The 14,468-nt window shown below is 36.7% G+C and overlaps 1 protein-coding gene across 3 annotated transcripts in view; it reads right to left on the reverse strand.

Annotated features, from left to right (window-relative positions):
• Positions 1 to 14,468, reverse strand: part of LOC142352983 (uncharacterized) — a 57,398-nt gene that overhangs the window by 16,798 nt on the left and 26,132 nt on the right. For all 3 annotated transcript variants that reach the window (XM_075405162.1, XM_075405154.1, XM_075405169.1), the window contains exon 6: positions 2,966 to 3,148. In XM_075405162.1, coding sequence (XP_075261277.1) covers positions 2,966 to 3,148 — 183 coding nt within the window. The remainder of the gene's footprint in view (positions 1 to 2,965; positions 3,149 to 14,468) is intronic.

The following is a 14,468-nucleotide window of genomic DNA, read 5'->3' on the forward strand; positions in this document are numbered from 1 at the left end:
GCATAAGAAAAGACCAGCAGGACTAATGTAATTGCTACAAACTTCGTTTGAGAGCAATTAAACTTAACGTCGGATTAATTGTTCTAAAACGACAGGTAGGGGATTTACCGCATAGAGGCTCCAACCCGTGACCGCCTGGATAGAAGCCTGATATCTTAAAAAATAAGCGTCTTTGATCTTCAGGAGCTCACAATTGCTTTCATTTTAGCAGCAAACAATGAGAACAATTGAGATTCCTCAAAATGAGGACGTGAAGCGTGTTGACGTTAATTGAGAAGTCACAGAAGGATCTAGAACAAAAATGCAAAAACTGCCAAGCAAAAAATTTGCAGAAAAAAGACCAACACGCGTACTATTATGGCTTCAAATTTCGTTCGAGAGCAATTAATAAAGTAAGTGCTTGATGAAATCATAAAGGGTGTTTTGAGAAAATGTATGCAGAACTTATGTTTCTTGGGTGTGGGTGAAGTGGGGAGCAGTGGTGGCTGGGATAGGTAGGTTTGTGTGGTAGGTTGTGGAGGAGGAGGTAGGTAGATGTGTTTGTGCGTGCGCGCGTGTGTGTTTGCATGTGTGTGTGTGTGTGTGTGTGTGTGTGTGTGTGTGTGTTTGTTTGTGGGGGAGGGTTGGGATATGTATATATGGGGTTTGGGGATAGTTAGGTGGGGGGGGAGGAGGAGGAGGAGGAGGGAGTAATAACATGTCCATTGACGATGGATGTGCTTAAGGGTGTCTGCTCAATATGGCATTAATCTATAACAAATAATGTCTCATCAGAAGTAGCTTGAGTCCATAGAGACCAAAGTTCGCATCAAAGACCAAAGTCTGCGACACGTATCTTGGGTCTGTCTGTTTTTTTATTGTTAAACAAACTGATTGTTTTACAAAGAGATTTTTAAAGTGCGAACTGTTTTGATTGGATTTCCCAGTTATGCATACTCCTGCTACCTAATGAGAGGATGCAGGGGAAAGCATCAATGCCAAAACGCATAAGAGATGTTAAGAACAAAGTTCAAGAAGCGGTCATCTAAAATTGGTATTCATGGGTTTGTCCCGCTTTTATTTTGATTTTCATTCTGATTTTCTTCGATACTGATTCTGCTCACTTTAGATTGCTTTGCTGAGCAACTGTTGCTTAAAAGCACTTTGCAAAGAATGAGCGAGTAATGAAACTGGCCTACAGAAAACAAAAAGATTTCATGTTGAACAAGCTGCGAACTAAGAGCAAAACGAACTTCTATTCGGAGAAGTTTAAAAAAAAGCAGGACAAGTTCTGAAAAAAATCCAGAATTCAATGAAATATTTAGAATTGCTGTAGTTGACCAGCAGATCAATTGAACAAAGCCAGCCAAAAAGACAAACAGTCTCAAAAGAAAGTAAAACAATTAAACAGTAAACAAAATTATAATCATTGCTAAAACTTTTGAATTTTTTACCTGAAGGCCAAATTTGATCTATTTAGTTACACAAATTAAAGCACAAGTCGTGAAAAGTATTTATTGGCACTGAAGATAGAAAAATTAGACAAATGGCGAAAACTTTTAAAAAATTAAAACTGCAAAAATTTTTTGAAAGATTCTAATTTTTGCTATATAACTATAAATTTGAAAATAATTTTAAACTTTGCTGAAATGTTGCCTAATTTTTTGTCTCAAGAAACTATCAAGATCTCAATATCAACCCTAAAAGACGTTTTACTGGCCTATGAAGGTCAACAAACTCGGAAAATGAAGATAATTATTAAATAAATTAATTATTAAAGACTTTACTAAAATTCTCTATATTAAAAAGTTAAGAACAATTTCAGTGGCATTACACATTATGCAGTAATCTTTTAATACACTTTAGATTAGATATCTATCCAATGGGTCTTCGAAAATTAATGACATTAACATTTTAAAAACTCTTCCATAGACAATAAAAACTATCCAGTAACCCAATTGTAGCCTTTAAAAACCTTTCATTGACTCAAAGAGATATAAAAACTCAGAAAATGACAAAAACACTTGAAAACTTGAAAAATTACAATTCTAACACATACTAACGTCGGGTGAATTGCTCTCAAACGACCAGCGAGCAGTTGGCTTCGTCAGTAGCTAGTTATGATTTAGTGAGGCTAGCTTTACTTCAATTGAATGGGCATGAGGTGGGGGTGGGGTGCACCGGGGGGTTGATGGGGTCAACGATGGGGGCCTTTGGCTGGCATGGGGCCACCTTCCTTACGACCTGAACGATGTGCAGGGTTGGGGAATGGGGGGGGGGGAGCGAGTGAATAGTGAGAAAAAATGTGAGGGGCCAGATGTGGGAGAGGGGTGAATTTGGGGATGGGGTGTTCTTCGGGGTCAAACTCAAAGTACTGCTCTTCACACAATGAGTACACGTCTCCAAAACAATGAATTGCATGCTTTGAGATCAGCGAGGTGAAAGGCTTTGAGAGAACAATGCTCTCTGGGTGCTACCCTTGCGCAAGACTACTAGGAGCTTAAGTAAATATCAATTGAAGTCCTGTTTAAAAAAACCTCTCAAAACGTAACAAAAAACAACACAATTTGGTGGTCAAAAACTTTCACCTTGATTTTAGACGTTCCTAGCGACTTCATCACATTAACCACATTTAAGATCACAAAATACAGTTGATCCTCTATTGCAACTTAATGCCCGCCGAGCATTACCTTTTTATCTCGTTTTGAAAGCTAAAAACATCAATAAAGCGTGAAAACATCTTAACAGACAGCACACCAATACAATGCAAGTGCTTTGGATTGTAAAAAATGGGAGCGCTATAATCGCCGTCTGAGAAGCTGAGGGCGGCTATTAATAGCTTCCAAAAAATTCTAAATATATCTGTATTGCCAGAACAAATGTATTGTTATTTTCGGTGTGAAAAGATCTTAGTTTCATTCAGTTTATTTGTTTCGATTGAAACGGTAGTACAACTCTGAGCAGGTAAAAATTATAAAGCAACAACCTAAATCTGTGGGGTATCCTCTGATGAGCCAAAATCCCAGTCTAATGCCATACCACACACACCCCAAAGTGCATACAATGAAGACTGGCTTGTTGATGAATCTTTTGTTGAATCCCTTGCACACTATCAGAATCATCAGCAGAGAACTGCCCAGATCAACTATCGGACGTTGCCAGTTCTTGCCTAAACGCCATTTTTATCCAACATCAATAACATTTGAATTTTGGATCAAGATGAACCAAGATTATTTAATAATGGTGACCACGCAGATTGTTATTTATCATGATTTAGTATATAACATGAGCGCTCAGATAATTCAAGATTTATGCGGACATCATTAACACAGCAGGCATATTGTCGGAAAATATTCGTTGTTGAACCGTTTGATGACCATCGGGATTGAAACAGAAAGAAAACAACAAGAAGAGATAGAAAGTGTCAAAGAGTGTTCTAATTTGATGACAAATTTTGGTTTGATTCTAACTATTTACTTAATTCAGCCTCTGAACTGAAAGCCATTAAGCTTAGTAGTAGGGTCATCTAGCAATCGCGCTCATGAAATTTGATAACCTAATGAACTATGAATTAATGACCAGGCTTTATCTGTTTATCCCGTTTTTTTCATTTTGCTCCTTTGACGTTGACCATATTCTCCGCATTCAATTAAAAGTGAATCAGTTGAAACATTGAGCGAGGTAACTCAAGAGACAAAAGTTAAAGTCTTGACTTTTGTAAAACGAAAAACTTGATAGGAAGGCAATTCAAAGTAAATAACATTGAGAAAATAACTCGCGACAGGACCCGAAGTAGGCAGTTGGCCATCCCAAAGATAGAGAAATTTTGCTGGCTCAGAAAACTATTTAAAAAATAAACTCCATTTCTCGCTCTCTCTCAAAAACATCTGATGCAAAAAAAACTATTTCTTCTCTCAGCGTTTTATTTTGTTCAGCCACTAAACAGCGCAACAATACGAACCAAATCCTTCCGGAGCTGAAAAACATATTAGTATAAATCATGATCTTAAATTAAACGAATTTCCTTAATTAAGCAAAAAACAAAGCCCAGAAGAAAAAATAAAACATAGCAGGACAAGTCCTAAAATACAATTCAAAGAATTGAATGGAAACCTTAGAATTACTCTACCTGACCAGGAGATCAATTCAACGATGCCAGCCAAGACACAAACAAAATCATCTCAAAAAATTGAGAAACAAACAATGAAACAAACTAAACAAATATACAATCATTGATAAAACTTTGAAGCTTTTACCCCTAAGGCAAAATTTGAACCCTTTAAATATACCTAATTCAAACATATGTCGAAAACCAAATTTTGTTTCTGAAATTGGTGCTGTATTATATCAGCAAGCCCTGAAAAAATTCATTGGCCCTTGAAGAACGATTAACTCAAAAATTTTCAAAAAATTAAAAAAAAATAATAACAGACAACACAAAAAGCGGCCAAAAACTGAATAAATTTGACAAAAGGGAGTTTTTTAGAATTCATAGAATGCAAAAAAATGAGCAGCCCAATTACGTACAAAATCCTGAACCACATCATACAGTATAATTTTAGCTGTCATAAAATATCTTTTAGAGCATCTATGGTTTGACGGAGTTTACTTGAACGGTTTGAAAACTCAATGATTTTGTTGGCTAAATTATGACCAGTAAAATTACCGCAGTTACGCAGCGCTAGAAAGCTAATGAGAACTCTTTTTTAAACTGAGCGATAAGACCATAATATACGAAAAGCATGCGAAACGCAAAAACCAATTATTTTTTCAAAACAATGTCAACACGTGATTACCAAGAACTCAAATAACTTATCAAATTGACTTACTCCTCATTAGCAACCAAGAAAGCCTACCATTAACAGGACTGAGTGATAGGACAGCAATAAGTAGGACAAAAAACAAAATTGTTAAAATTTTGATAACATTTTTTTTTGAAAACTAGCTGCATATAAGTCATTGAGAGAATGTCTATGCCATAAAACAATCAATTGTTGTTGTTTAAACCTCCTTCTCAAACTATGAGACCTGTTATTAGGAAGGCTAACTGATAAAACATCAAACAGTTCAACAAATACAGTCAGAAATCAAAAAATAACAAAAAATTTCTGTTAAAAAACGTTTAACTCAAGAAAATCACTAGCTATTACCCCGAATCTTTATTTATATTCGTTTATGCCTCTGTGGTACGGTTGTACCATATTAAGTTCATGTTTATTAATTTGTACTAAATTATTTTATGTTTGCCCTTGTCAGGCTATAAGTCATAGTTCACCTACAAGTAATTTACCGCCGACTAAAAAGTCAATATTTCAGATTGTTCATATCCCCCACTTTTGATTATTTATTCATTCTCTAGAATCTTATTACTGAATTCAGTTGCATTCAATCTATTCTGTTTTGCACTAATCGAGATCCTATCGGATTTGAGGAGGAATTCCACTCTCACTAATTTGTGTGCAATCGCAGCACGATTGCTAAGTAAATCTAAAAGTGGTAATCCCACAACTCAGTAAAACTTGGATTCGCATCTCGAATCCATTCATCTTATTCTAAGTGGATTTGTGACACGAATTGTATCTCTACAGTCAGGGATATCACATGGCGCAGTCAGCAACTAAAGAACGTGCACTCTTGGGAATCGAGCCCTTTTGGGAAAAACCAACACTTGAAACTCCATTGCGATGGGATAGATGGCAGATCATGCTAAAATTGGCCATCATGGCTAAAGAAGGCATTTCAATTGATATTCTCCTTGAAGACCCTCCGGACAAGGTCACACCACCCCCAGAACCTATTTACGAGGATGATGTCGAAAATAGCACAGCTCAAAGTGAACGAGATCGACGTACAAGAATTGAACAGCTCAAAAATTCGTGGCTCAATCGATGTCAAAAAATAGAACTTGTTGGCATACTGTGTGGAGAAAAACCTTGGAAATATTGTGATAGCAAAGCAGTCTCTCTAACATACCTCAGCTTGGGAATGGAAGGGAGACGAATATTTGGTTCTCAAGAACCGAGTATTCAGATCGATAGAGTAACAACAAAAGATCTTTGGGAATGCCTTGATAGGGTGTTCACTAAGCAAAGAAATGTCACATTTGATCGATACACATTTCTCACTAGAAAACAAATGAAAGGAGAACCTGTGGAAAAATTCTACGGGTGTCTTCGAGAGTTGTCTCTAAACTGCGATCTAGGAAGTCACGAGGAGTCGATCATTCGGGATGTCTTCATAGCTAATATGCAAGATGGCGAGATCCAAAGGGAGCTACTCAAAGAAACACGGACGGCTAAAAAAGCTCTTGAGGTTGCGATGAACATTGAAATGGGAATACAAAACCAATTGAAAATTTCTGGAACTTCAACTCCCACCACCACAAATGAAATTTCAAGTCAATCGATAAATAATGTTCAGGGATCGTGGAATAGTTCCCGAGCACCGACAAACCAGTTCGTCAAACCTACGATTTGCCCAAATTGTGGCTATGGCTGGACTCCTTCTCATAGACAAAACTGTTCTGCCCGTGGAAAAACTTGTAAAAATTGTGGAATTGCTAACCACTTTGCAAAAGTTTGCCGCAAATCAAAACAATCCAGTTAACCAAAATCTAGAGTAAATTATGTAGATGACTCGGTTTCTGAGGCGGCTACAGTAGGTACTTCAGCAACGGCGGCGGAACAAGTTAACAATGTCAGCAGACTTCTACATCAGAAGAGCATCTACGATGCCAATTACGACTCCGACTACGATGATTACAACGATAACTGTGTAGCTGCAATTTCCATCAAAACCGACACTCGTGAGGTAGAACCCGTAAATTTGGTCATTTGTGTTGGTAATACAAGCACGAAAGCATTGGAGGATTCGGGAAGCGTATGCACTATTGTGAACAAAATTCTGGCGGACACAGTGTTGTCCGAATGCAACGAAAGTTATTGGGTACAGTCAACCGAAATACATGATCTGAAAACTTTTTCTAATGATATAATCAAGATTGTCGGTGTAATCAATACATCAATAAAGTGTAATGACTGGATAGCCACCGGCGTTGATGTAACTGTAGTGGAAGACGGTAACCGACCCATCATTGGACGAGATCTCTTTCCAAAGCTAGGCTTTTCTGTTATTCAATTGAAACAAGTTGCAAATATTGATCAAAATCAATGTCCAATCAAGAGGCAGATCTCTTTTGATTTTCCAGATCTCATCACCCGTGTCGGTAAATCTTTAAAACATTCAGTAAAGTCAACATTTCATAATGAATATACACCTACACATCAAAAAGGACGACGAGTCCCAATTAACTTACAACCACTAGTTAATATAGAACTTAAAAAGTTACTTGACGAAAAACACACCATAAAATTAAACAGTTGCTCAGACAAAAATTTTATTTCACTTATAGTAATTACAGCTAAAAGAGATAAAACAGTTAAATTAGCTTTAGATTCCAAAATTTTAAATAAATCTATTCATAAAAACAAATATCAAATGCCAAATATTGACAATTTGATTGACACAATTCAACAGAATTTGAATACATCCGCATCACAAGAAACAGCATATTATTCAACATTGGATTTGAAGTACGCATACAGTCAACTTATATTAGATCCGGAAACGGCTCAACACTGTAACTTTAATATTATTAGCGGTGAGAGAACTGGAACATACCGCTTTATTACAGGTTTTTACGGTTTAGCTGATATGCCAGCAGCTTTCCAAAAAGTGATGGATTATACTTTAGTCGGACTTCAAAATACTTATTGTTTTCTGGATGACATTATAGTAGTTAGTCGTGGTTCTAAAGAAGACCACATAAAACTCGTCTATAAATGTTTAAAGAAATTAGATGAGGGTAATTTACGGATCAACTTACCAAAATGTCATTTTGAAAAAACAAAAATTGAATGGCTGGGACATAAGTTTAGTCAATCAGGAATAACTCCACTTGAGTCAAAAACAGCGGCAATCGCTTCCCTATCAGCACCTAAAAACTTAAAACAACTTCGATCTTTCTTAGGTTCTGTTCATTATCTAGGAAAATTCATCCCTAATTTATCTCAATTGTGCCATCCCCTTCGTCCAAAAAAGAACACAAAATTCATTTGGAACACTGAACATGACACACACTTTCAAGCAATTAAAGATAAAGTAGCAAACGCCACAGAAAATACACATTATAATCCTCACTTTGAAACGCGGATCAAATGCGATGCTTCAAGAGCGGGTTTAGGAGCAGCATTAGAACAACGTTCGCCTACGGGCTGGCATACAGTTGCATTTGCGTCTCATTTCCTCAACTCTAATGAGGAACGCTACAGCATTAATGAACTAGAATTGTTAGGTGTATTGTGGTCTGTAGAATATTTTAAATATTATTTATTTGGCAAATCATTCACAATTATCACTGACCATCGAGCATTACTTTCAATTATGAAAGAATATAGGTCTAATAAATATTATAATAGTAGATTAACACGCTGGATCGATCGTCTTTTACCTTTTGATTTTAATATCGAACATATACCTGGTGCAAAAATGGGGCTGGTAGATTATATTTCTCGCCAACCAAATCAAGAAGCAAAAGTTACAAACAAATATGACGAGGAATTTGCGGTAGCAACAATTACCCGCATTCGCGACGCTATTGCTGCATTTTATGTAAATACCTCACCACAAACCTGTCAATCGCAGCACTTTAACAGCGTCACTCACACACATTCCACACGTGCCTCGCATCCTCGCTCAACAAACTATTCCAAATTGCTTTCTGCCATTAATCGTAATACAACTCAGTTGCTTCTTGAAGACTCTGCAAACGCAGCACAAGTCCAGTCTACTTCTACTACTAGTACAACGCCAATTCAAATCCAAACACATCTCAATACTCAATCAAACACATCTCATATCCATTCAATCCACAATCACACGATGAGCAGCTCAGCATCTAACCCGCAAACACCTCCTACACACAGCCGGGTCACGTTTCAGTCTACCCCTAATTCCGCATTGAATACTACCAGATCGTCTAATGAAGGCCAAACTTCCCCAAACTTGGACCTGTCAAAAGAAGAGGTCTTCGAGAACAATCTCACGCAACTCTTCACGAAGGGCTTCTTGGCGGTTCTCACCAGTAAGGATGCAGTCCTGAAGGAAGTACGTGACTGCATTCTTCAAAATGATCCTCAAAGATGTAAGGAAGTGAATACTTACCTGTTCTCCTACTGGAGAGACCTACATGTCCGCTCGGGCTGTGTTTGCGTGGACGAACGAGTAGCAATCCCGCACTCCATTCAGGACGCTGTCTTGGAAAGCCTCCACTTGACACATCCGGGAAGTTGGGGCATGATAACGCTCGGGCAATACGCGTTCTGGCCGTGTATGCACCGAGAAATATTGAACAAAGCGGCTCAGTGCAAGCCTTGTACTGATATTGGTAAGAATCTTAAGCCTGTTATTCCGGCGTCTAAATGGAAACCTTTGCTACCATGTACAGAGCCTAATGAAAAAAAACAAACTGACTTTGGAGGACCTATCACAAATGAAAAAGATCACGATTTTTATTTCCTTGCATGTATTGATCGTTTTTCTAAATATCCCACTGTAGAAGTATTTGGCAAAGCTAATGGACCAATTGCTCTTAAATTTTTAGACGACTACATTCAAATCCACGGTGTTCCCCGAAACATTAGATTAGATCAAGCACGTTGTCTAATAGGTTATAAAGTTAAAAACAGTTTTTGTAAACAACATAATATTAACATACTCACTGCCCCTGCAAACGATCATAGAGCTATAGGATTAGTGGAGCGTTTGATACAAACTATTAAAAGACGCTTAAGCTGCATGAAATTAGACAATAGAAATAAAACAGTCACAATTAAAGAAGCAATAAAGTCAATAATATATCAATTACGTATATGTAAACAAAAGACAACAAACGTAAAACCTTTCCAAGCACATTTTGGAAGAAAGCCAAACACACCACTAAGTAATATAAGTACACTACCCAAATCATCTAATCTATCAAGTGAAAACATTCTTCACCACTATTTAGATACCGATACCGTCCCTGTTGAAGATTACTTGGACGAAAATGGATGGGTGACGGGGGATCGAAGAGATATTTTGATCCAAGAGGCGATGCAGAAAGCACAGGTAGACGCGGGACGCCGCTATAATGGGGATCAAAATAAATCTATCTCCCGTTTCATCATGCATCCCAAACTGAACAATCCTATTCCACAGACAGAGCAGTCACTGGATCTTAAACTGGCTCGAAAAGCAACAAAGCGCTCCAAACGGGACCTTCGCGGAATATGGGAAACCCTGGCCCCGGGTAGTACAGTTGTCCGCACATCTGATACCACTACGGTTATTAAGGAACCAGGAGTACCCGAAGTCTGTGTCAGAAACAGTGATATTGTTAAATTAAGCACCCGCGCCGAACGAAATATAGATCTATGGGAATACGCCAAACGACGACCTCTTCCATATGAGAAAACTACGGAGGAGAAGATTTCTCAACACACAAAGGAATTAAAGAAGAAATTCCGCGGAGAGATTAAAATCCGCCATCGACCAACCCAATCTGATGCAGCATCGGGAGTCTCGAATAGCAACATTTCTAAGGCAATGGCGTCTCGAAAACCTCGAAAGCCCCAAGCAGGAGTAAAGCGTTCTCGAAATACGTCTGCAACTTTGAACACATCCAATGCCTCGTCTGTTGCTGCCTCCTCAGTGACATCATCTGTTGCTTCCCCCTCAACCTCTCGAAATAAACGTACTCGCCGCGCTCCCGATTACTTCGGATTTGAGATTTCGGTGTGCTCAATAAGTGATGATTCAGCCGCTCCTGTTTCCAAGAAACAAAAACCAACGAATCCCGTTATAGAGACTATCATTCAGGAAGAAGCAGCACAGCCCCCTGTTCCTGATACACATTACGAGCTGCAAGTAGTGAGCCCTCCTGCACCTCCTCCAGTGGGAACATGGTCTCCTGAGAGCTAAGAATATGAGGACTATTCACGAGAAATTAGTATGAGCGTCTTTGACGCAGAAAACCAAATTTGAGTTAAAACTTTTAGATTAAAATTGTTAAATTGTTCAAATTTCAATTCTGTAATTGTTCATTTAAATATGAATTCGTATCACTTTTCCATTCATTTCGTGTTTGTGTTCGCTAAATAACTGTGTTCGTGTTAAATATACTTTAGTTAAAATTGATGTTGCTCATGTAACCATATTTTCTGCGTTATTAATTTTGCGGTATTTGCATCGCGATTGTGCCTTAATTTATATTGCATGCATATATTTTACCGTAAATGTTGAAAGTTTGCATTGATTTCGTTTCCTCCTGCATTTGAACCTCCTTTCCACTGTTCCTTCGTCACTTATCTGTTGTTGCTCACAATTCTTATTATTTATAATAACCAGTACATATGTTAATATTATCATAAATTTTACACTGTTACAGTTTAAAATTTTGCTCGAGCCAAGGATATGTGGCATGGTTGTACCATATCAAGTTCATGTTTATTAATTTGTACTAAATTATTTTATGTTTGCCCTTGTCAGGCTATAAGTCATAGTTCACCTACAAGTAATTTACCGCCGACTAAAAAGTCAATATTTCAGATTGTTCATATCCCCCACTTTTGATTATTTATTCATTCTTTAGAATCTTATTACTGAATTCAGTTGCATTCAATCTATTCTGTTTTGCACTAATCGAGATCCTATCGGATTTGAGGAGGAATTCCACTCTCACTAATTTGTGTGCGATCGCAGCACGATTGCTAAGTAAATCTAAAAGTGGTAATCCCACAACTCAGTAAAACTTGGATTCGCATCTCGAATCCATTCATCTAATTCTAAGTGGATTGGTGACACGAATTGTATCTCTACAGTCAGGGATATCACAGCCTCAGTAGAAAATATTGAGACTGATCATTAAGGATATCAAGTGATGAGACACAAAAAAACAACAAAAATGAAAAAAAAAACATAGAGGGACAAACCCTGTAAAACGAACCAATTAATTGAATGAAAACTGAGGAGCAATGACTAGCAGATCAATTGAATGATCCCAGTAAAAAAGACAGAATCTCTAAAGTTGAGAAACTAAAATAATCCTACGAACTAATAAAAAAAATCATTGCTAAAACACTTGAAGCTACTCCCTGAAGGGCAAGTGGGATTAAATAATTATACTCATTAACTCACGCACAAGGCGTGAAAAAGAATTAGTACCCTTTCAAGGTATATGAACTCGAAAAAAATGATAAATGCTTCAAAAAAAATAACAATTGCAAAAATTAATGAAAGTTTTTAAATTTTGCGGAAACAAAACCTTGTTTTGGTCTGTGGAATTGCCCTATATAAAACAACTTCAAGACCTAAAAAAGTTGCGTTGATCTTTAAAGGTCCCTAGATTCAGAAAATGACAAAAAAATTCAAAGAATTTAAAAGCAATCACAAATTTCAAGGAAATCTTGCTAAAATTTGTGATAATGGCATCTTTAGAACCATTTCCTTGCTCCCAAAAACTTGTTCAAACCTTAAAGAGTTTCACTGGATAGTACTTTTGGAATATGATATTACTTTCTAGAAATATTGAAAAAAATATGAATTTTATCAAGAAATTGCTAAAACTACCAAATGCAGCCAGGCACCTCTAATGAAACTTGATGCCCACTGAGTTTTACCTGTTTATGCCGTTTCGAAAGCTCAAAATTTTGAAGAAAAATGTGTAAAAACATCTCGCAAAATAAAAAAGGACAGAGCACCATTACAACCCGATTATTGGATTGTAAAAACAGATATCTCATGTCAGCAAATAATGTTGAACTTACAAAAAGCATTAGCTGACGGATGAGGAACCGGAAATAATTACAGATTGTCGCGTTTTGAAAAAAATGTTTCACTTTAAAAACAAACAAAAGAAGAGACGTTGCAAAGAGGCGTCCAATCATCACACTTGAAAAAAAATCTCATTAAAACACTTCGAAATTCTGTTCAAACACCAATTTCTCTCTCCACTTTAAAGGTAGATTGAAAACAATTATGCCTAGAGGGCTACTCCTTTTTCCACTCCCTTTACTATCCGAGCGTGATTGAAATAACTACTTTATTTTCACATCTGATTGATGTGAAAGAGCAGAAAAAAATATGCGCAGATCTTAAAGAGATAGTGCACCAAGACAAAACAATTCATATCGAAGATAAAATATTGAAGGACAAGTTACAATCTTCAATTGAGCAAGACTTCATTCACTAAACAAAAACAGGACCTGGAATGGATTATAAAGGGAATAAAAAACGCATTTAGATATAAAATACGAAAGAATCAGAGTCATATAGCTGAATGTGAACAAAAAATGACTAGGCGGAAAATATTTTTTTGAAGAAAAATTACTGTTTCAGCACTAGTCTAAAATTAAACCAAAACAATTTCATATAGCAAAACCACTCAATTTTTGCGCTGCTGTTTCGACGTGACTATAGTCATCACTTCCGTTTGTTTTCAAAAATTATGAAAATCTGTTACGAGGTCTTACGAAAGAAAAGCCGATAAAGTTTCAGAATTATCTCAGAAAGATGATCTATCTCAAATAATAAATAAAAATTAATACCAAAAAATTATCGTTAAATGAGAGCGTTATAAAGCTGGCAAAACCATACGCAAGTCAAAATAAACTAAAAACTTGGTTGGCTTTGTAGAAAAGACAAACAAAAACTATTTAAACAAATTGACGATTTTTATGCCGACATGAAGAAAAACGTTTTGAACTGGAATAAAGTACCAAATGTGTATGAAAAAAATGAACTTCCAAATTAGCATACTATTCACATTAGCTGAAAAAACTGAACAAAACATCTTCTTGTCGCATTTGGACAATATTTTGCTGGCTGACGGAAATTTTTGCGCACCTCAGTTCTATCCCTCTTTCAACCAGCTGCAATAGAACATAGCCAAAAGAATTTTATGATTGACTCAAAAATGACATCATTATCCACCTCTTTATTGATATAAATCATTGTTAAGCAATGACAGCAAAATTAACGATTGAACGGTATCTAACAACAAACCATCTGACAAAAAATTCTTTTCAAGTTGCGACTCTTAAACACTTATTGTCAAAACGCTTTGTGCTATCGTTAGTTGTTATGCAGAAAAACCCTTAAAAACTTTTCATAAACAGAAAACCGACGAAACAGAAAAGAAGTGGACGCCAAAGTGAAAAAAATAATACAAACTCTGTTATCACATTATCTACAAAAAAAGCAATATCCCTCATACCAACCATTTTATTAGGAAAGAATCAATTTTTGTTTCTGCGGATCCAGCATTCACACATCCACTACATGGCAGCGATAAGACAAACAGCAGTAAAAAAGAAACCAAAAACCTGAAAAAGTAATAAAACTTGAATTTTCAATTCATTGACGGGTGCTCCCTCTCTAGCGTAGACTGGCAT

The sequence above is a fragment of the Convolutriloba macropyga genome, chromosome 1, assembly GCF_964194025.1.
Source record: "Convolutriloba macropyga chromosome 1, txConMacr16.3, whole genome shotgun sequence".
NCBI classification, from domain to species: domain Eukaryota; kingdom Metazoa; phylum Xenacoelomorpha; order Acoela; family Convolutidae; genus Convolutriloba; species Convolutriloba macropyga.